Here is a 23,846-nt window from a genome sequence, read left to right as displayed (position 1 = left end):
AAAATCTGCACCTGGACACCAGGCCAGAGGAACACACACACAAACACACACAAACAGTGTTGGGGGAGGGCAGTTTTCTCTGCTGCTTGTACGGTGACAGCAAGCTCAGTGCTGCCACCTGTTTGTGGTGACCATAAACCAGCATAATTTGACACATTGCATAAGGCTGAATGGAATGGTTCTGCTTTTTGATTACATCACTGTTTTGAGCAAGTGCAACCTGGCACTGTGAATGTTCAAGCATCTGCATGTCACCTTTTTGCACGTCGGTGTCGGTCAGCATGAGCCGGGTTGTTATGTCTGAGCTGCGCTGGTGCAGTGTAATGTGGTGGTGCAAAAGACATGGCCTACATGCCGCTCCACCTGCAAGTCCTTCCATCCTTTCTCTTTTGCATGTTGGAGGCACACACCCTGCAGCTTCACTCTCCCTAATCTCATGATTGAGGCCACTAAATGCAGGCCTCTTCCTCTTTCTGCCCACTTCAAAATGTGCCGCTATGGCGACACGAGTATGAAGTCCACAAGCTCTGAAAGCCTGACACCCCTTCCTCCTTCTGCTCACACTGGAGTTCAGGCAGAGTAATGGCCTCCAATTATAGTTCTTTTCTCTCCCTTAGGAAGTGTCCCAGTGTGTGTAGGCGGGGGGATGATTAATTTAGTTCAGTGACGACTGAGTGCGTGTGTGTGCGTGTGCGTTTGGGACATGGAGGAATTGGATGGGGGACTGACGCTGGATCTGACTGACTGTTGAGTTTGTGCTGGGAGTAAACAGAGTAGAAAATTTGAGGGGCAGCCTACAACACATTGTGGGATATATGATGACCTTCAACAGACAAGTAGGCGATGGTGTGTCTCCCACCATCTCCAACTGTGCGGGCAAAGGTTGCTGACGCACTTTATTATCTGGTGCAATGCTCCAGATACTCATAGATGGTAAATGTGCTGGAAAGGGGTGGTGGTGACAAGGACAGATCCCTGTGTTCACTGTGGGATGATGATGATGAATCTCCAGATTGCTGAATGCTCATGTATGGAGAATAACGATGCTTCTGAAATGTACACCACGAGTAGGACAGTTCACAGCTGATGTGTGGGTGATCTTATGTAAACAACTACTGAGGAATTAAAGAACAGGAACCATGGAATCCATCAGAATTTAAATGTGTTTGTTAAATAATAGGGGATTTCAGAGTATGGGGGAGATGTATGTGTGAAATTTTGTGTTAGGTACTGGGGAAATTCAGATGGGCTGTAGGCACTGAAGATTGCATCTGATCTTCAATTGCTTGTGGTCATTTTATGCTGGCACCTAAGTGGTATAGCAAAGAAAGTGTGGAATTTCAGCTGCATTCGTCTCTGTGACTTGACCACAGTGTGGAATCTCAGGTGCAGTCAGCTCTGTGACTCTACTGTAGTGTGGAATCTTGGTTGTGGTCAGCTCTGTGACTTCGCTGTAGTGGGGAGTCTGAGGGGTGAGGCAGTGACAGTGCTGACATGTGGGGACCTGACCTCAGCAATACTCGCCCGCCTGGGGACAGATCCGATACCCTTCGCATCAGGGCGGTGCACTGCAGGATCTGAGCCAGTTTAGCTTGGTTGAACTTGGAGCATCTCGGATACATTACCTTACATGATGTTACTCTTGTTTAGCAGAGGCTCTTATCCAGAAAGACTTGAATAGCTTACAATTTATACACGTTAATCATGTATACAGATGGATATTTACAAGCGCATTTTGGGTTACATGCCCTGGTCTCTACCATTATACCACACTGTGTCCAAGTGCTTGCACTGATTGATTAGCTTGCGGGAAGTAAGAGAGATGGCAAGCCAAGAGTGGTTAGCTACTTTGAATACCTGTCAGACATTTACTGTTACCTTACATAGATAACTAGATTGGTGTACATTGTCTGAAGAAAAACCTATGTGTGGTTCCCTGTTTGCATTATTGAACTTCAGTGCGAATTTGTGTGCATTGGTTTTGCCGTCTCCCTCTGTGTCTGGTGCTGCAAGCTGAGACAGAGCAGTACCTTCACACCAGCTGTCTCTGATTGGCTCCGTTGCAACAATTAAATATCAACTGTTAAACTGGTCAGAGTGAGGGGATACCAAAGACTGAACAAAGGCTTGTATCTCAAAAACCATTTATCACAGTGCTGAGCCAAAAACATTGAGAATCTGCACTAGTTTTCCCCCATTTTGATGCATAATTTATGCATGTAGAGGAGAATTCACAGAGGTACGGCAGTTTAAAAAACTATTTTATATATATATATAGTTGAAACGCGGAAGTGAAGTTCTCCCACTGTTCACACCTATACTTTTGAATGGAGGCAAAATTAGTGTTATTTTAAAAAAATTTTTTTTAATATCGTTAAACTATAAAGGTATAAAAGTACAAGCACAAGCACACTTTACTGTGTAAAAGCTAGAAGAATAAAAAATAATAACTAGATTTGTGTGCATTTTCTGAAGAAAATGCAATGTGTGGTTGCCTGTGTGCATTATTGAGCATATGTGCTGTTCGAGTTACCATGTGCCGTTTCCCTCCTCTCTTCATGTCTGACGCTGCGAGCTCCTTTTGACAGAGGAATGTGTACATGTGACTTAGGGCAGAGGCTGAACTTGGTGTCTATTTTGGCTCATAATTCAAAAACCGTTCATCACAGTGCTCAGTTGAAGACATTGTGAGAATCTGCACCAGTGTGCCTTTGATGCATGTAGGCCCAGAATTCATGGAGATACAGCAGTTTAAAACAAAAAAAAAAGTATTTTCAACTGTCCGTGCTTTTTTGTCCATTGAGATCAGGAAGCAGATGTGCTAAAATGTGACAACAGTGGGCTGTCGTTCCCTAATGGAATAAATGCAGTAAAAATGTTCACTTCTTGACTCACAACAATGGTGGTTTAACATCCTACTGCTGCTCTATATTGTGCTCATCTCCCTACCCCAGACAAGGATAGAGAATGGGGAGAGCCCCGATTGTCTGCGTGCTGTCAGATCAGCCAACTGTAATTCATTAATTCATCCATTTAGTCATGAATACATTTGATTTATTGTACCTTTATTTTAATTTATTTATTTATGGCCCCTTTCAGGAGACTCAGGATATTGAAAGAAGCAGGAAAAACAAAACCATAAAAAATGCAACTGTATCACATATCACATAACATCAAGCCCTCTGTGGCCCGTAGCCTGAGATGTGCGAAAGACACAGAGCAGTACACAGACTGCGTTGCATGGTCTCAATGACTGAAGCAGTGTGGTTCAGGGTCCCATGGTCTCACTCTGGGAAGCAGACACATTTCTTCATGCTTGACATGGTGTCTTTGGTGTTGACTACCCTGTAAACCAAGCTAAACCCTTTAATGATGATTTGCCTTTTTTCCTCTCTCTTTCTCCAACTCCCCCCACCCCCCAAAATCCCTTCCCCTTCTTCTTCCATGTTCTTTCTACAGGTACCGACAGATGGCTCGGTGGGCTTCCTGGCAGAGCCTCAGGTTGCCATGTTCTGTGGCAAACTCAACATGCACATCAACGTGCAGAGCGGCAAATGGGAGTCTGATCCCACCAGCACCAAGAGTTGCATCAGCTCCAAGGAGGGAATCCTGCAGTACTGCCAGGAGGTGAAGGAGGGGAGGGAAGGGTGGGATTAATTGGAGAAGGTGGAGGGTGGTCACTGAGGGAATGGAGGATGGAGCAGCATATTGAAGGGACTGTTATATAGTGAAGGATGGTAACCTGTCTTCTCCCTGCCTCTTGTCTCCAGGTCTACCCTGAGCTGCAGATCACCAATGTAGTGGAGGCCAACCAGCCAGTCAGCATCCAAAATTGGTGCAAGAAGGGCCGCAAGCAGTGCCTCAGTCACATGCACATAGTCGTGCCCTACCGCTGCCTGGGTATGTGTATGAGTGTGTGAGTGTGTGTATCTGTGCCTGTACTTGTGTGTGATCTTAACAGCATTGTGCATGTCTGTGTATTGCAGTAGGGGAGTTTGTGAGTGATGCTCTGCTCGTCCCTGATAAGTGCAAGTTCCTGCACCAGGAGCGCATGGACATGTGTGAGAGCCACCTGCACTGGCACACAGTGGCCAAAGAGGTGAGTGTCCATACACACTCAGACACACACACACATGTATGCACACACATAGATACACTCACACTGTACACACACAAACAAGCATAAGTACACTAACACCTGTCAGAGCAGTGTAGCACAGACTTCCATCATTTCCTTAGCCAAAAACTGATTCAGCCTTAGTATCATGCCACATATTCCCACATACAGTGTGTGTTCCTTGTAACTGTGAATCCTCACTTCTCTCTTCTCTCTTCTCCCTTGCTCACTCTCCAGTCCTGCGGAGACCACTCCATGAATCTCCATGACTATGGGATGCTGTTGCCCTGTGGCATTGACCGTTTCCGGGGTGTAGAGTTTGTGTGCTGCCCTGCAGAGATGGAGCGAGAGTCCGACAGCACAGAGCTTGAGGAAGATGACTCTGATGTGTGGTGGGGCGGCCCTGAGACTGACGACACCGACAACAGGTACTACACACACCTCAGCAGCATACAAGAAACAAAATTTAGAAACAAAATCAGGCCATGTATGAAATCAGAAGTTACAGTGGATATAAAAAGTCTACACACCCTTATGAAATTGCAGGTTTTTGAAATGTAAAGACAGGAATAACAACAATGTAAATGTCAGACTTTTTACATCTGTAATGTGATCTTCCAACAAACAAAAATCCAGAGAAAAAACAAATAGTTAATTATTAGGAACGTTTTAAATTAAAGAAAAAAAAAACTACAAAACCCTGATTGCATAAGTCTGCATGCCCTTAATGCCCATAATGGCAGCTCTAGCTGTGTTCAGAGTAAACCAATTACATTCAAAATCATGCCTGTAGGTAAATGGCATACACCTACCATCAATTAAAGTGATTCTGATTAAACCCAGATTAAAGTCAGCTGTTGCTGTAGGATTTGCTTGAATGGTTGCATCCTACTGGGAGAGCCATGGTCTGCAAAGAGTTGCCAAAGAATCTGCGAGAGCTAATTGTTGAAAAGTACTAATCAGGAGAGGGATATAAAAGAATATCGTAGCCACTGGATGTGCCATGGAGCACTGTCAACACCATCATCAATAAGTGGAGAAAATGTGGCACCACAGAGACATTGCAAAGATCAGGACGACCCTCCAAAGTTGATGTGAGGACAAGGAGAAAACTTATCAGGGAGGCTACCAAGAGGCCAACAGCAACACTGAAGGAGCTACAGGAATTTCTGGCAGGTACTGGTCACTCCTTGCATGTGAGCACCATCTTTCATATTCTGCATGTCTGGGCTATGGGGTAGGGAAGCAAGATGGAAACCATTTCTGACAAAAAGGAACATCCAAGCCCGACTAAGTTATGCCAAAAGATTCATTCAGTCACCCCAAACCATGTGGGAAAATGTGCTATGGTCTGGTTGAACTTTCGGGCCTAATTGTAAAAGATATGTTTGGTGCAAAGCCAATAAAGCCCATTATCCAAGGAACACCATACTGACTCTGAAGTATGGTTGTGGTAGCATCATGTTTTGGGGCTGCTTCTCTTCAGGTGGGTCAGGGGCTCATGTCAAGATAGATGGGATAATGAATAGCTCCAAATATCAAGATATTTTGGCACAAAACCTGCTGGCCTCTGTCAGAAAGCTGAAGATGAAGAGGAATTTCACATTCCAACATGACAATGACCCAAAGCACACATTCAGAAAAGGAAAATCAAAGTCTTGGAATGGCCCAGTCAGAGCCCAGACCTCAATCCCATCGAAAACCTGTGGAATGACCTAAAGAGAGCTGTACAGAGGAGATCCCCTCGCAATCTGAAGGAACTTGAACATTTTTGCAAGGAAGAGTGGGATAAAATTTCAAAGTCTAGATGTGCAAAGTTAATAGAGACTTATTCACAAAGACTTGCTGCTGTAAGAAGTGCAAAAGGTGCTTACACAAAGTATTAGTTGGGCGGTGTGTGCAGACTTATGCAATCAGGGTGTTTGTAGTTTTTTTTCATTTAAAATGTTCCTAATAATTAACTATTTGTTTTTTTCTCTGGATTTTTGTTTGTTGGAAGATCACATTACAGATGGAAAAAATCTGACAATTTACATTGTTGTTATTTGTCTTGACATTTCAAAAACCTGCAGTTTCATAAGGGTGTGTAGACTTTTTATATCCACTGTAAGTAGTAATGTGACTATTGTTACCCAGCATTACCCTTACCTCTCTCTTCTTCCTCCTCTGTACTGAAGCATGCCACCAGATTCTGGGCCTGCAGAGAAGGAGGAGTTGGGCCCTGCCGTGGGAGAAGATGACAAGGATGTAGAGGAGGACACCCTGGACAATGATGAAGATGGCGACGGAGAGGATGACGATGAAGAGGACGATGATGCAACTGACGAACACGAGGCTGGGGAGCGCACCACCAATGTCGCCATGACGACTACCACCACCACAACCACTGAATCCGTGGAGGAGGTGGTCAGAGGTGAGTCAGGTATCACTGCGGTTGTCACTCTTCATCACCCACCCACCCCCCGACCTCTAGGTTTTCAATAATGATCACAGCATACAGAAAGGGATCATGACTCACCTGCGAGAAGGCCTGAAGGCTCAAGTCCTCAACAGGAGCTGGTTGGCAGGGCGACACTGGATTGCAGCTGTTGCGAAAAGCATTGTTTTGCTGTGAGATTTGAGAGGGTGTGTCTCTCCCCCCTTGTCAGAGGTGTGTTGGGAGAGCGCGGAGACTGGGCCATGCCGCGCCATGCTGCCGCGCTGGTACTTTAACCACCGGGAGGGCCGCTGTGCCCCCTTCATCTACGGCGGCTGCGGGGGCAACCACAATAACTTTGAGTCTGAGGAGTACTGCTTGTCAGTCTGCAGCAGTGTGCGTAAGTCAAAGGACGGACTGCCCCCCCTTCCTCCTCCTTCGTCCTCTCTGTCCCGCTCCGGTGTCCCAGTCCATCTCTCTCACACCTTACCTCTCACTCACACTACTGTGTGTCTAAGTAACTCCCACTCACCCAGTACCTTCTGTCTGCACAGCACACTGTGCCGGTGACTCCAGCTCACACCTTCTCTGCTCCTCTTTGTAAATCTGAATGTGTTCAACACTCCTCTCTGACCTGTTGGCTGGTGCCATAGAGTGACAGGCCAAGGATGTGCGTGCATGTGTATATGTGTGTGCATTATGCGTTTTGCCACATGACTATTTCAGGGTGTGTCAGATGTCAGGTGGGGACAGGACCTGGCTAATGAATGCCTTTGTGTGTAATTGAGTGTAGTGTAGTGTGTGTGTCTCTCTCTCTCTCTCTCTCTCTCTCTCTCTAACCCTTCTCTGCTGTCTCCAGCTCTTGAGGAGGTATATAAAGCAATATAGCAGCATGGGGGCCGCCAGGCCTCTTGCAGTTTCTGCTCCATTAAGCACATCAGCTGTGTGAAAGTGCTGCTGTGTGAGAAAAGAGATGCCAGCCCACACCAGCAGCCCCTATTCTGACACGGCACAAACTCTTAATCTGATCTGTCCTCATCCGGCTTGGCCGGTTTACCTGCATTACATTGTGCTTTCAGAGCTGCATTTCACAGGGAATTCAGTAAGGCTGTACTGAAAAATTCGAAGCTTCGAAGTTCATTGAATTGGCATTCGATTGTGAAATTAAGCATTCGATTATTAGGATGGGTGCTCAGTTGCAGTTTTAAGGTTATTGCTACTGTAATACAAGAAATTTAGGTGTTAAAGCGGCCTACTTAATTTTGCCAAACTGTGGGGCACCAAGTGTAACAGACCTTTTTTCGTAGACGGAATGCCTTCTGTGCTACGAAACGCATAAGTTCATTACGAAACCATGTAACACCGTAACGCGCTTTGTCCACGAAAAACACAAACGCGTTAGCATTGTGTCCATGAAATATTGAAGAGAGCACATACTTTCGTGCACAGAAAACAAAATGGATGATTCCTGACGTGCACTGAATTGACTGTTGTGCTTTTCATTTTGTGGACAAAAGTAATTCTGTCCGTAATAGATGACCTAGGCCAGCATTTATGCTTCTGTGGCACAAAATGCATAATGCGCTATACTATCATCATTCCGTGCCATCAAATGTACATTTTGTGCACTTAACTGTTTTGCTATAGCCTATTACTGAAAGTATGATGTGCACAAAAGGGATTTAGCACAATATATTCCATGACTGCGCAGTTACAGAAGGCATTCCGTCCATGAAAGCAAAGGCTGCTTGAACTTTCGTAGACATCAGTGTTTTGCTTAAGTACAAAATTAATTATGTTCATAGGCTATATTACTGAAGGTATGATGTGCATGAATGGGTTTTGGTCCAATATATTGCGTGAGTCAGCAGTTTACGGAATGAATTATGTGTCATGAAATCGCACAGGAATAATTCTGTACTTAATAATAATTCTGGGGGGGGGGGGGGGGGGTTGTCAGACACACGCTTCCCCCCATCACTCTGTTACTCTCTCTTACTCTCACTAACCCACCTGCTGTGCTGTGTGACATTGCTCTGTGTGTAAGTGTATGAGGCAGGGAGCTCGGGGGAAGCCCTGAGCTAATGAGATGGAGTGAGAAATGACCCATGATCTAGAACACAGAGCAGGGGGAGGGGGAATTGGGGGGCACAGTGGAGGGATGGAGTGTGAGGGGAAAAAGAGAGTTGATGTAGTTGGGGATGTGAAGTTTGCACCGATAAATGACGTAAGGGTAAGAGTGTGCGATGAGACAGGAGGTTGAGTTATAAGCTTGAGATGTTAAATGAGAGAGAGCTGAGAGTTTGTGGTGAGAGGAGTGTTGGGTAGGACAGACAGTCCAGGAAGAAGACCCAGAGTCGTTAAGATACAGTGCCTCCATATTTATTCATATCCCTCCCAAAATAGGAACAAAAACATGCTATAAAATAAAAAATTAAAACATTGGATCATTTTAATATAATTTTGCTTAAAATGTTTTAAAATATATTAATCTTAAGTGCATTGTACAGAATAAATTCACATTGTTCATAAATATTTATTAAAACCTCCAAGTAATCTTTGAAACAAAATCAACAAACAATTCTATATCAAAATTCTGATTATTTCAAATTCAGGAGATCTGCTAAACAAGATTGCATCTACAGATCACAACGTGTCAGAAAGAGCTATTCTGGACCTGACGCGTGACTGTTGCATTCATGGACAAGTTGCAAGGCAAAAGCTTCTTTTGATGACAAGGCATGTATTTGTCAGATTACCCTGAATGACATTTGGAAGCATGGTCAGATGGACAAGCTCATCAGCCTTTTATTTGGCATGAAAAGTTGAAGCTTCCATTAGGCCATGCTCCCTGTGAAATATGATGGAGGATTATTATGTTCAAACCCTTGTTAGGATTTGCCTTTGTTAGGCTAGAGGGGGTTATGACAAATCTGGCTGAAAATGGACAATGCAGCATGACAGTGATCCAAAGAATTCATCCAATCTGCAAAGAAATGGCTTATTGGGCACAAAATAAATGTTCAACTGATCATCTCAATCTCCAGACATCAATCCAATCAAATATTTGTGATTCAGACTCAAGAAAGCAGCTCACAAACAAAACCAGAAGATCTGAAGCACATAGAGCAACTCTGCCAGAGGGATTGGTGAAAAACCCCACTCAGAAGTGCCAGAACTTCACAGAACACTGCAACAAGCATCCTGTCAGTGTAATCAAAGCTGTAAGAGGATTTACAAAAAGCTGATTTGAATAAATGGGACCCTTTGGTTTTCTGTTATAAAGTATTGTATTTTTTAACAATATGATTTTCTTGTATGTAGGGCTATTAAGAGTAAAGTGTAACGTAAAAAGTTACATAAAAATAAAATTACGCCAGAAAACATAATCATTAAGCTAAAAATTTTTTAAATATCAACATTTCTTTTCCTTTTTCAGCATGTTTTTTGTTTGTAGTCAGGGGTATGAATAAATATGAAGGACCCTGTAGATGAGGTTTAGGAAGGTTCAGAGTAGGGAGATCTTTAAACTGAGGGCCAGATGTGTTAGATTCTTGAAGACTATTGCATAATGGTGTTTTTCTTTGTGGCTCCTCCTTCTTCTCCTGTTCCCACCACTGCCCCTTGGCCCCGCCTCCCCTTTCCCATCTCCCCAACCCTAGTGCCCATGACCACTCCCAGTCCACCGGATGCAGTGGATTGCTACTTGGAGACTCCTGGGGAAGAGAAGGAGCACACCTACTTCCAGAAGGCCAAGGAGAGCCTGGAGGCCAAGCACAGGGAGCGGATGTCACAGGTGAGACAGGATGGCCAGGCCAGGCAGAGGGGGTGCAGAAAGGGGATTAGAATAATTTCATGCAGAGAAGTTCTTATAAACTGTCAATTTCAAAGGCCCTGTTTTTTTTTTGGCAGGTGGTTGGTTCAAACGCAATGCCAGTGCTTTTTAGTAAACACAGGTGTGAAAATGACTATGCTGGCAAAATGCATTAGCTAATTAAAAAATGGTATGATAATGCCAAGGTCTTTATTTTCATCATTCTGTCCCTTTCATTCTCAAGGATGCTAATTGTACTAATTGTAATTTGTGCCTTGAATAAAATTGGTACTGTTGTGATTGCATCTTAAACTGTAATGCCTCTCTAGAATTTTGTTGAAGCAGCACTCCTACAACCTGACATAAGTGTCACATCAGTAGACAACGTGGTCAGAATGACTAGTTGACGCTGTTGCAAGGTCATCTAGACCAGTGTTTCTCAATCCTACTCCTGGAAGTCCACTGTCCTGCATATCTTCTATCTGTCCTTGCTCCAAACACCTGATTAGTGTGATTAACATGCTCTTGAATAAATCAGGTGTGCTCAGCTAATCAAAAGTGCCACTGATGAGTTCAGTCAGGTAGGTAGAGCAGGGAAAGATGGAAAATGTGCAGGACAGTGGGCCTTCAGGAGCAGGATTGAGAAACACTGATCTAGACTGCCTACCACTGCTTAAAAAACCCTGAATATGGATCATTGCTAGTCATTCTGCAACATTGTACTCTATCCCCCCCCCAAGGTCATGCGGCAGTGGGAGGAGGCAGAAAGACTGGCTAAGAGCCTGCCCCGTGCCGACAAGAAAGCCGTCATCCAGGTGAGATGCACCGCTGTGAACAGTGTTAATGTTCACATCTGCACAGTTTTGGACTTGTGCACCTGGTGCCACTGTTGCTCATGAACACACAAAGTCAGTCTGTACAGTCACTGTATCTCCCACACGATAGCCATGCGCTTCTAGTGCTTTCACCATATCTCTCACATGCTGTAGGCATGTGCTTCTACTGCTCCTACTGTCGCTGTGGCGTAATGTCACTGTATGGGGAAAAGATGTAAGACTTGCTCCCTGTCGCTCCCCCCTTCCCTCTCATTCCAGGAGTACACACCCTTCAGCTCTTCGGGGCAGAACTGGACATTTCCCATGTTCATGCTCTGACAATACAGGGGATGATGATTGAGTTTGAAGAGCTGCATTCAGTCTGAAAGTCTTTTTCTTCCTGTCTCCTCATTTCTTTCCATTCCCTTTCCCTCCATGTCTTCTTTCTTTCCCTCCATCCCTCCTTCTTTCTCCTCTCCTTCCTCTCCCCACCTCACATCCTTCCCTGTTTCTCCTTCCCCCACCCCTCACTAACTCAAACAGGCTCAGACTTATATTGATATGAAAAATAATTCAATCTCATTTCAGTTCATATCAATTGTTTTTCATGCATATGCTACATTACCAACATAATTATTCAGGTATGGCCCACATTCTGGGAACAGAGTTGCTATTAAATTGAATCATAGCTAACCTGCTATTTTTCAAACAAGTCAAACATGCATGGCTGGTAAGAAAGACTGAATTAATATGCTAATGTGTAAGTTAACAATAGTCCCTTTTATTTTCACTGTTTTAGTATTAGTTGTTGAACCATTATGCACTGGTGACAGCAAGGCTGATTGATAGCATTCATAAATTGAATTTGGCATCTGCAGCATTTCCAGGAAAAGGTGGAGGCCCTGGAGCAGGAGGCTGCAAACGAGAGACAGCAGCTGGTGGAGACGCACATGGCACGGGTGGAGGCCCTGATGAATGACCGCCGCCGCCTGGCACTGGAGAATTACCTGACTGCCCTGCAGGCGGACTCCACCAGGGTACTGAATACCACTGCTGCACTGTCTGTTAACATGGACCACAACCCTTAACTCTGAATGTAGACCACAGCTGTCAACTCTGAGCGTATACCACTGCCCTCAACTCTGAGCATATGCCACAGCCCTTAAATCTGAGCATATACAACTGCTCTCGCTCCTATTCCCTCTTTCTGTCTCAGCCTCAGTTCCATGTTATGTTCACCATGTCTGTGGTGTTTAGATGGCTGGAAACAGCCTGTCTTTGCGCACAGAGGGTGACCAGTAATAATGGGAAAGGCTCTGCTCTTGACCCTTAAACTGTTTGTGCTCATACAGGCACAGGTTCTGCACAGACTCTAACATGTCTTCTTGAGCTATGGGCTATTTTTGTAAGGTTTAATTTGGTCATTGGTCTGGTTTCACCTCCGTATCTACATGGCGATGTCTGGCCTACCTGGATGGGCAGATTTTGCTCACATTTTCAAGGTTTTATTTTTAATCTCTAATCTCTTTCTCTCTCCTTGTATTTCTCACCCACTTTACTCTAGCCCCGTCATGTGTTCAGCCTACTGAGGAAGTATGTTCGTGCGGAGCAAAAGGACAGACAGCACACGCTCAAACACTTTGAGCACGTCCGCATGGTGGACCCCAAGAAGGCAGCCCAGATCCGGCCCCAGGTGAATTTCCATCCATCTCTTGCGTATGCTGACTTGAAATGGAATTGATTTTTTTTCTAATTTAAATTCTTTGGAATTCTTTTTCTCCACATATTATTTCAAACTCATTGCAGACCACCCCTTTCTGGAAATGTATGTATGATCTGGCTCCTCACAATGGCACAACTGAAGCTAAAATTAAACTGCCACATAAATAGCCAGAGCCGCAGTTATAGACAGATATGCTGTCTATACAGCACTTAGCTCTATTCTGGAACCACTGTTCTCGGTTCCAGAGAGTGAAAAAACATATATTCCCTCATTGACATGAATGGCTTTGTTATTCGAGAGATTGGGTTATTTACATTTGGTTATGGTTATTTGGTAAAGGTGTTTTTTAGACTTTGAAATGAGAAGAGTGGGCAGCACCCCTTTTGCATTTGATTAAGACATGTAGCCCTGTGGCAGCTTATGCGAATGAGAATGAGTGGTGTGGATGACCTCTGATCCCAGGTACTGACCCACCTGCGAGTGATCGAGGAGAGGATGAACCAGTCTCTCAGGCTGCTCTACAAGGTCCCCAGCCTCGCCGACCAGATCCAGGATAATGTGGGTGAGCATCTGCTCCCCCCTGCCATCGCTCCATTCAGCTCCGTCAGTTTATTAGTGTGTTCTTTGTTACTTGGCCATCTGAAGCTCTCTCTGTCCGTCTGCTTCAGTCAGAGCCCATTTTTCTCACACTCGTCTGGTATATTCATATTTACACTGCTCCAATATAGCCTGCTGCAAGCCACCAGCAACAGTATGTCCCACCAGGAAGGTATTTTAAATCCCCCACCCCCAAAATATGTAACTGCCATTCTGTTGGTTCTGTTGTAACTGAAGTGTGCAGGTTTGAGTTCTCATTTCTTTGTTTATTATTTCAGATATGACCAATAACATCACGTTCATTGTGAATACATGTTTCTCTTGTTTCATGTTTTACAGTTCAACAAATCACTTTAAGAGATCAGCGAAAATACGGTCTATTTTGAAAGCAGTGTACACTGGAGGGGGTGAAACATAATAATATTTACAGATGACCGTCACCTTTAGCATGCCAGTGTGAAACAGAGGCCTGAATTATTCTTCTTCCGAATTCTTACGTCTGCCTCATGTCTGTTTGTGTGTGATTTGTGTACAGTGGTTTGACCAATAAATTTGTTTGCCCTCCCAGAGGAGCTGCTACAGAAGGAGCAAGCAGAGATGTCCCAGCAGATCTCCTCTCTGCAGAGCGAGGGGAGGATCAGCTACGGAAATGATGCCCTGATGCCAGACCTGCCCGACAGCACTGCTGTGCTGGACCTGCTGCCCCCCGAGGAGGCAGAACTGGGAATGAACGGACTGGGATTCATCCACCCCGAGAGTTTCAGGCAGGCCAACACACAGAACCACGGTAAGCTTGTACTGCCAGCCTGCTGTGGCAGAGCCAGACAGCATTGCATTACATTACATTAAGTCGTTTAGCAGATGCTCTTACCCAGAGACTTCCAAATAAGTGCATCACTATGCTAAGAGTCATTAAGGAGTCAAGGAGCATTACAGGAGGTCAATAAGGGATGGGTTGAGTGTTTTTTTATAGAAAATAGAGATAGAGAGGAAGGTAGACTAGAAATATAACTTGAAAAAATGAGTTTTCAGCTTTCTCCTGAGGGCACCCAGGGAGTCTGTTGTACGAATGTCAGCAGGAAGCTCATTCCACCAGTGTGGAGCAAGTACTGAGAAGACGCGAGTCTGAGAGATGCTGCTCTTGTATTTCGGGACACAGAGGCAACCCGAGGTAGCAGAGCACAGTTCTCTTACTGGCTTGTAGGCCTGTCCTGTATGTATTGGGGGCTGATCTATTAAGTCCCTTAAAGGTTAGTAACAAAGTCTTGAACTTGATCCATGATGCCACCAGTAGCCAGTGGAGGGGCTCGAAGAGAGATGTCACATAGGCCTGCTTGGTTGAACGTCAGTTGGGCTGCTGCATTCTGGATAAGCTGCAGCAGTTGGATGGTATATGCCGGGAGGCCGGCAAGCAGCGAATTGCAGTAGTCCAGACGTGACGGGATAAGATCCTGGATCACAGCTTGGGCACGTGTATTTGGAGGGGTATGGTCTGATTTTCCTAATGCTGAATAAAAGGACTCTGCAGATCCTGGCTGTGGCTGCAATATGCTCCGTGAAAGACAGATTGCTGTCCAATGCATTTGCATTGTCAGTGCAAGTCGAGAGGTTCCTCGGAGGACACATGCTGGGACATAGACTGTCTCATTTGAGGAGTGATGTCCATCTTGGGAGGGAAGGAAATGAACAGCTGTGTATCATCTGCATATGAATGATACGACAGGCCATGTGCTGTGGAATCCCTGTTGGAATGCCTGTCTTCTGGAACCAGGGGGAGGAGGTGGAGCCCTGCCAGGAGACCTGACAGGAGTGACCTCTGAGGTAGGAGGAGAACCATTCCAGGGCCATTCCAGTGATTCCAAGGGCTGGCAGCTCAGACAGGAGGGTCTGGTGGTGATCTAGAGATTCGGGCAACAGACTTCCTGAACACCTTCAAGAAAAAAGTTAAAACTCATCTGGTCAAGCTGTATCTGTAGCCTACCTTCCTCCCATGTATGTCTTTCCATCATATCGATTGTTATGTTTATGTTTATGTTTATGTATTATGTTTATCTATTTTTATGTTAAAAAAAGACTCCACACTAGCCTAGCCCTTAACTTTGTATCTTACTGACCTCTTGTAATACTTTAGTGTCTAGTCTTAGCATACTGATGCACTTATTTGTAAGTCGCTCTGGGTAAGAGTATCTGCTAAATGATGTAATGACCATGTCAAAGGCTGCTGATAGATCTAGGAAGATAAGGACAGAAGAGAGAGGCAGCTTTTGTAGCGTGAAGTGCATTAGTTACAGCAATTAGGGCAGTTTCAGTAGAGAAGCACCAAGCACATATCTGCTAGAGGGCATTTATTGGCATCACCATGACAATGGAGAAAGACATCATATCCATCATTGGTAATGTTAACAATAATTTCTACCCATAATATGTCAAAATAGATATTTTCTCTGTCTCTTATAGGGGGAAGTTAGTCTTCCTCACAGGGGCAATGCAAATTATGTAGGGACAATGCCCACGATTAGAGAGGGGTGCCACTTACGTGTAAGGAATATCCTTACATGAGGTACCAGTTATGTTGGTGATAATTAAATTAAACACATGGAGGCACCATACAGAATATGGCGTCTACCATAGTGGTTAAAATAAAATATCAGTCTCAGTTTCGTATATCAGTCTCATAAAATATATTAACCTATTAACCTATTAATTTGGAATAAAAAGCGTCTGCTAAATAAATAAATGTAAATGTAAATAATTAAATTAATAATCATATTTAAAATTACCACATCAATAGTTAATCAATCAAATCACAATATTATCTATTTAGCTAACTAAACAAATAACACTTGATTCAACTAAGGTGAAGGTCTTTAGAATTCTGATCAGCAGAGGTTGGCGATATTCATTCCACGTGTAATATTACAACATGACAATCTTGGAAAAATAATGCATTTATTGAAATATAAAACTGAAGTAGTAATGCAGTACATTTATATACAATATGAGTAAGGCATTTGTGTGTATTTACACATGTATGTCGGTATGAGTGAATGTCTTGTGCAAATATGTGAGCATGTCATAGGGTGTGTGTTCCTTTGTTCTGGGCCATGCGTGTGCTGCGTGTGCATGTGTGCTGCATGTGCTTGCTGAACACACGTGTTCAAAGACAACAAAGGAACATGCATGTGGTGGCGAGTTTCAGTTGCCTACGTGCATGTGTGAGCGAACATAACGTCTGTCTGGAACAGGATATGTACGGACGGCTGATAACCGTGGGGATATTCTGTGCGGATTAAAAGGATGTACCGAGGGGTTAGTAAAACGATACACATGCAAAGACCCTACGTCTCTGTGTGGTATAGTAACTAACACTGTGCGGTGAATAGTGTGTGACAAATCAGTTAGGAACAACGAAACATGTCTAGTTACATTACTCGTAATGATCTGGAACACACAGATATGCAACATTCATCAATGTAGTTAACATTCGGGTGTTTAGCTATGCAAAGTCCTATGCCCAGGGTTAACAGCCTACTGTAGCTCATGAAATGAGGTCCAAATCTTGCAGTTCCAAGGGTGGTTTCGCTGGCGGTTCCATCATTGGTGAGCCAGGGCTGGTCTGGTTCGGTCTGGATCGGTTGAGGGTTTCTTTCTGGGAGACATGTTGAGGTGGATTTCCTGTTTACTGTAGCTGTCCTTGGTTGGGTGAGAGGTTGTGAAACTGCAACATCACTTCCCGTGAGATTAAAAAGCGGTTTATGTGTTACTGTCCGTAAAAGTTGAACAAATAAAATGAACAAATCTATCTGTGGACGGCACTGTACCTACACTCTCTCTTTCTTTCTCTGACTCCATCGCCCCCTGAAGTTGAACCGGTAGATGTGCGCCCTGCCCATGACAGAGGACTTCCAACACGACCAGGTATGCGATGATCGGGAGTGTGTGCCTGCTTGCATAGGTGTCTGTCTGTCTGTCTGTCTGTCTGTCTGATTCTTATTACATTCCCTATTTCTCTGTATAGGTTCTGGTCTGAAGCCTGAAGGGGTTCCTGAGCTGAGGATGGATGCAGAAGAGAGGCACAGTGCTGGCTATGAAGTACACCATCAGAAACTGGTACACACACACATACGCATACACAAACAAACACAGTACATGCTACATGTACTGTACGTGCACACACAGCCCTTTATTTAATATTCACCATCAGCACATATACACACGCAGATATACATCACTTAATGAAGCCTGTGAGAATGAAGCTCATTTATGAAAAACTCAACACTGTTTTTACTTACATACATATATTAGTTTAAACCTCTCCAGAAATTACAGTAATCAGTCCAAAACAGTGAAAATATGCCTGCCTTAAAGTAAAAGACTGCTGTTGGTTTCCCTTACCAAAAGTCAAACAGTGAAGAGGTCTGTGGGCACTGCTTCTGTATAAATGCTCCATCTTTGAGTTTTCCCTTCCTTTCCCATTCCTCATGAGTGGTGGTGGTCAGGTAACTAGTGTTTAAATTGCTGTCTGACACTACCATGGCCCTCCTGGGCAGGAGATGAAATTCAAGGTCATAAGGAACTGTGCAAGTGAAGAGTGAAGTGGGGTGTTTCTTCAGGTCAACTGACGTTGAAAACCATTTTAAGTGAAGCAGAAAAGGTGAAGACACATCCTAGTGGCACAAGCATCAGCAGCAAAGTGTGTGGTGCCTACACTGTTGGCTCTGAAAGAAATGTGGCTGTTATGCATCTTAAATTTTTTACTTATTTATGCTCATTAAATGAAGTGTGTCTCATATTTAAGGTGCATTGGATGTTCTGTAGTATTTAACAATATTTTGCTAAGTACCCCAGATATCTAAATCCCTGGAATCCATCCCTATGTGTAGCAGAGCTGAAGTGATTAGCTCGTGTGAGTCCTGCGTAAAGCCTTAGGTAGCGGGTAGCAGGTAGCCGAGTGGTTGCAGCGGCTACGTCACTCCCCCTGAGACCTGGTTAAGTAGCGTTGTCGCCGACAGGCTAACGGCAATTTGCCTTTAGCTCAACTGGCAACGACGCTGGCTTTAAGGGGTTGGCAGCGAGCACTAAGAACCTCAGTTCGAAACTCGCTCGCTCGCCGACCCACGTAACATCACATTAAAACACAACGCAAGAGACCACCCGTTACATTGGTGCCGTGACCCGGATCACTGGCTAAAGCACAGCTTGGCCGCCAGTGGTCGCTGAGGAGTCAGAGGAGGTCAAAGGGGGGTGAGTGTAGCGGAGCTGAAGTGATTAGCTCGTGTGAGTCCTGCGTAAAGCCTTAGGTAGCGGATAGCAGGTAGCCGAGTGGTTGCAGCGGCTACGTCACTCCCCCTGAGACCTGGTTAAGTAGCGTTGTCGCCGACAGGCTAACGGCAATTTGCCTTTAGCTCAACTGGCAACGACGCTGGCTTTAAGGGGTTGGCAGCGAGCAGTAAGAACCTCAGTTCGAAACTCGCTCGCTCGCCGACCCACGTAACATCACATTAAAACACAACGCAAGAGACCACCCGCTACATATGCATGGATTGTAATGTGTCTCTGAAATTATTGATAAATGAAGTGTTTTTACAGAACACATCTGCTTCTTTAACAAAGGTACTTGTACATTACATTATACACCTATGTAGATACACAGTGCTAGATATGAAGTCCATCTCCAGAAGCAGGTATACACATTGTATTGTACCACACAAACATACACACAGAGGTGATTATAAATTATGACATGACATCATCAAAAACTGGCATGCACACACGCAAACACACACACACACACACACATATATCCATTTGAATGAGCACAGGCCAGGAGCGTTCTAGACTCCCCTGGTTGCTAACTTTAAAGGTGGTGTTGTCCTGGTGACCATGGCCTTATGAGATGTGAGTCTGGCAGAACATTGTTCTGTCTCCATCTCTTCCTCTCACAGAGTGTGTGTCATACAAACACTGCATCTCACTCCCTTGTAGAGAGCATGCGTCACCTCAGAGGTCTTCATCTGTCCTATAGGGAGCTGTTCTGATAGATGGCACCATTTAAATGCCATGATAGCACATCACCAAAGAACAGATAGTGGCAGTGGTGCTCTTGCAGTTGTAGCTATCTGCAGTTCCTGCGTCTCTCTTACCGGTTATCATGTTGTTGGCAGGGCATGCATCCAGGCAAATGACACATTTCTCTTTAGGTGTTCTTTGCCGAGGATGTGGGCTCCAACAAGGGCGCCATTATTGGGCTGATGGTGGGCGGGGTCGTCATAGCGACTGTCATCGTCATTACCCTGGTTATGCTGAGGAAGAAACAGAACACGTCCATTCATCATGGAGTGATAGAGGTGAGAGAGGAGTAATAGAGGGGAGAGAAGGCAGAGTAACGGGGGGGGGGGGGGTGATGGGGGAGATCTGTTTAACGTTTTCATCTTAAAACAGGTGGACGCAGCAGTGACCCCAGAGGAGCGTCACCTTTCCAAGATGCAGCAGAATGGCTATGAGAACCCCACCTACAAGTTCTTTGAGCAGATGCAGAACTGACGGCCTGCCAATCTACGCCAACCTGTACCCCACCTGCTCCACACCTACGCCTCCCACCCCCACTCAGCTCCTCCCACCAGTCCCCTCTTATTCTCACTTCCTCAGTGTGAGTGCTGTGTACCAGACAGTGTGGGCAGGACCAACACACCAAATGCCCTGTCACTCACTTCATCACCATACCGGTGAGCACAGTCTCTGGCAGCAGCCTCCAGTGACAGTAGATGTATGGTTTCTGCGTGGTTGTCTAATTTCATATCAGTTGTGATGAATCCGGCCTCCCTCCATCATCACAGTAGAGATGGAGCTTCTTCGGTGGGTCATTAAAAATGTGGCAGTGACACCCCACCATGTGTGTTTGTCCCCCACACTGTCCCGCTTCACCTCACACTACTGTATTTGCATAAACCAGGGCTGTGTGTGTGTGTTTTCTGTGTACTTGGATGACAGCTGTGCTGTGTGTGACCACACCAGATTCTTAATTTGAAAGTAATAATGATAAAGTTCTCTTTCATTTTTTCAAGCTTTTTATTTTAGCATTATGCTGTTGTTTTTAATTTTTTTCAAAAAACAATGAAAATAGAAAAAAACAAGTGAAAAACTAAAAGGAAATGTAAAAAAAAAGTTTTTTTTTTATTTGTGTGAAATGTATTGAATTAGTGGCAGACACTAGCTGTACCTATATAGTGCATGACGATAATGACTACAGAGAAAAATAGATTTTGTTCTATTTGGACTGGTCTTTTCTCAAGTAGAGCTTGTGTAATTTAGCATTGTAAATTTAGTGCATTGTGATCACGTGATTTGGAAAAATTGAATTCAGAATGTGGTCTGCTATTATCATGGAGACATGCTTAAAGAGAAATTGATGCTTTTGTTTTTAATCATGCCATGCCCCCTCTTATGGTTAAAGATGGGAATGCAAAAAGGTTTCCAATGAGTTGACTAGCTGTACGTGTGGAAGTTTTATTTTTTTGACTTACGATGCATTCTCAGAGTATATTATTTAGACTAGGATCTTTTTCAGTTTTTTTGCTTTTTAATGTGTTGATTCTCTGGGATTAGGAGTGGGGTTGATTTGTGGTTTAGGGGGTTGGTGTAGGCTTATGTCGGTGTGTTCTCCATTCTTGTTTCTGTGTCCTTGCAAATTTCATGTGAAGGAAAAAAAAACAGGAAAAACAGTGGATGTACCTTCTGTTTTTCTTTTCCTGTGTTTGTAATATTCATGGGTTTGGGGGAGGGAGGAGTAAAACTAACTCTCAATCCAACTCTACCAATCTGTCAGTCTGTATCTATGACCTGTCTGTCTCTCTGTATTTGTCTCTCTTCTTCCTTCTGCCTCAGTAATCAGTAGCACAGTCCATCAGGATTATAGCTGCACATAATTAGAGCCTTGCCCATGTCTCATTACTGACAGTCCCCCTGTGTTGAACGTCTGTCGCATGTCACCCCACCCCAGTTTATCATGTTTGTACAGAACTGTACAGAATGTATCGATTCATGGCACATTCCCATGGGAGTACCTGTGTCCAGCCCCATGTCTCAGATGTATCCTCAATTCCTTTCCCCAGAGGGGGCCATCAGTCTGGAAACAGCCAGTTTACTAAAAATTGTGTCATTGTCTATTTATACCATTAGTTGTGAATAGATGGTAGATGGGGCTATGTAGGGCAGATTGTTTGTTGTTCCTTCAGGACAGTGGCTGATTTCAGTCCAAGCACAGTGTAGAAATCTTAAATCACTGAAGGATGTGTTTTTTGGCATGATGTACATGTTTTTTTAGCTGCAAGCATTTTTAAGAATGTGTACGCCAAAAAGTGGTGTTACCTCAAATTTGTTCTTAAATATCTGAATTGTGTTTGTTTGCTTAGAAGTGAACATGACATGAAGGGGTTTGGGGGGAGAGTCTAGGCCAAACTGAGTGCCTGGGCCAATGCAAGAAGGAGCTCACCCTGCTCTTGGAGCCCCTAACTCCATTTTCCAGTGTTTAACTCCTTCCTCTAGGACCACAATCCCCCACTTCTATCCTGTGCCACCCAGACACAGAATGAAGGCCAAAGGAGTCTTGACTTGTGTTCACTTCATGTCTAAGCTATACTCATCTCTTTTAAGGGGCATTGTAGAGGCTCTCTGTTCAGAGATCACTGCTTGGGAATAGAGCAGGGAGTTAGAAAGTTGTTTGGAATGCTGTCAGACACTTGGAGAGAGGGGCAGCACATGAATGGATGATTAGTAGAGCATTGTATTCAGCCCTTTTCAGTTTGATCCAAGGAGGAGCCTCCAGTATCATTGAATGTGATTCATGTAATATTCTTTTTTTATTTAATTCTCATCTCCCCCGTCCATAGCACTACACTACACTCACAAACCAAAGGTCTTCAGGTAGGTTTAGTGTTCTTAACTAGGATGGCTGTGTCTTAAGAATGCCTTTTGGAAAGTTATGAGAAGGATCTTCTGTGGTTGAGGTACAGATAGCAGGGGTTCCCAAACAAAGGAAGGGGGGTGAGGAATGTAGTGATTGAGTGACTAGTATTGTGAAGTTGTTTCTTTGTTGTGATGGAGTGCCTGCAGTGGCCAGTATAGGGCAGTAAAGGGTTTTTTTGTTTTGTTTTGTTTTTTTTTCTGTGCAACTGTAAAAAAGCCATTTGATTTTACAGAGAAAGCTTTCTACACTGTATTACATAAATAAAATATAAAATGTACATTCAGTCTCCTGGGTGTTGGTTGTGAGTTTGTGTGAGTGACACCTCTGTAAGGTCTCCTTACAGTTTTCACAAGAAATAATGCCTACAGAACCACCTAGTGGTGATGCACTGCTTATCACATACTTGTGCAGCTTATTTATTGGAATAGCAGGCAATTATCAAAATACAACCTAGCAACATGTCTGTGTCTTGGAAATGAGTTCAGTCTTGTTAAGACACAGAGCAGTACAGTGATAGAGACTGAAGTGGTACCTAGGGCTAAGATGTAGTCTGAACAAGTGGGTTTTTATTATGTACTGAAAATTGAAGCTGACCTGGGGCTGCTGCCCTGACTTGTGGGAAACTCATTCTGCCACTTTGGTAACGAAAAGGCACAATTGAGCTGAGCATCCCTTTGGTGAATGGGTGACAAGGCATTTGAAAGAGCTGAGAATGCTGAGTGAGCATAGAAAATAGCTTCTGTTGGTCATTGGAAGCAGCTTGAATTTTAGATGGAAAGTAAAACGCCTTGGCACTAGGTAGACAGCAGAGGAAAATGCTGAGAGGTGATATTCTGCCAAGTCAGTGAGCAGGCCTGGCCTTTTCCCATTTCTGCTTAGTAGAACCCAGTTTACCCATGTCAGTCAACCATAGGAGGATGCCTTTGGAGGCCTGAAGGAAAGTGGATATGGTAAGTCATAGATTTTAGAACATAACAGACAGCAATGAGGATGTCGTAGGGTCCACATTTAGTTGAGAAGATGCCTTCTCAGCTGGAAGGGAGGAAATCGCCTTAACTGAGTAAGTTATGGGAGACAGTTTTTTTGACATTTTGTCAAAACATGACCGTCATTGTGCTAACACATGGGACAGACCCTTTTGAGAACTGGAGCAAGGAGACAACATAATGAACGGTCAGAGAGTTGAGGTGGGGATACTCACCAGTGCAAAGATATTCCTTCCCAGTGACAAGAGCTCTGAATTATACATTATAGATTATACCATCTTCACACCTATGTATTTGTTAGTAGATGCTCTTATCCATTTGTGATGTCAGGGTTAATGCAAATAGTAAGGCCATATGAACAGTACTGATACTGTGAATCAAAAGTGCCATTATATAAAACAATGGCACAGGGA

General features: G+C 44.1%; 1 protein-coding gene across 2 annotated transcripts in view; it reads left to right on the top strand.

Moving 5' to 3' along the window:
• Window positions 1–20,490, top strand: part of LOC118785473 (amyloid-beta A4 protein-like) — a 45,247-nt gene extending 24,757 nt beyond the window's left edge. Inside the window, exons 2-17 of one of the 2 annotated variants that reach the window (XM_036540140.1) lie at window positions 3,460–3,627; window positions 3,771–3,900; window positions 3,987–4,099; window positions 4,355–4,545; window positions 6,295–6,530; window positions 6,766–6,933; window positions 10,196–10,329; window positions 11,088–11,162; window positions 12,041–12,199; window positions 12,727–12,855; window positions 13,348–13,447; window positions 14,051–14,269; window positions 17,347–17,400; window positions 17,501–17,592; window positions 19,683–19,829; window positions 19,924–20,490. In XM_036540140.1, the coding sequence (XP_036396033.1) occupies window positions 3,460–3,627; window positions 3,771–3,900; window positions 3,987–4,099; window positions 4,355–4,545; window positions 6,295–6,530; window positions 6,766–6,933; window positions 10,196–10,329; window positions 11,088–11,162; window positions 12,041–12,199; window positions 12,727–12,855; window positions 13,348–13,447; window positions 14,051–14,269; window positions 17,347–17,400; window positions 17,501–17,592; window positions 19,683–19,829; window positions 19,924–20,025 (2,217 nt within the window). In that variant the 3' untranslated portion in view covers window positions 20,026–20,490. The remainder of the gene's footprint in view (window positions 1–3,459; window positions 3,628–3,770; window positions 3,901–3,986; window positions 4,100–4,354; window positions 4,546–6,294; window positions 6,531–6,765; window positions 6,934–10,195; window positions 10,330–11,087; window positions 11,163–12,040; window positions 12,200–12,726; window positions 12,856–13,347; window positions 13,448–14,050; window positions 14,270–17,346; window positions 17,401–17,500; window positions 17,593–19,682; window positions 19,830–19,923) is intronic. The other variant, XM_036540142.1, reaches the window with a different exon arrangement.
• Window positions 20,491–23,846: the final 3,356 nt, after the last annotated feature.

Source organism: Megalops cyprinoides, chromosome 11 (assembly GCF_013368585.1).
Source record: "Megalops cyprinoides isolate fMegCyp1 chromosome 11, fMegCyp1.pri, whole genome shotgun sequence".
Classification (NCBI taxonomy): Eukaryota; Metazoa; Chordata; class Actinopteri; order Elopiformes; family Megalopidae; genus Megalops; species Megalops cyprinoides.
This window is presented reverse-complemented; position numbering and strand designations above follow the sequence as displayed.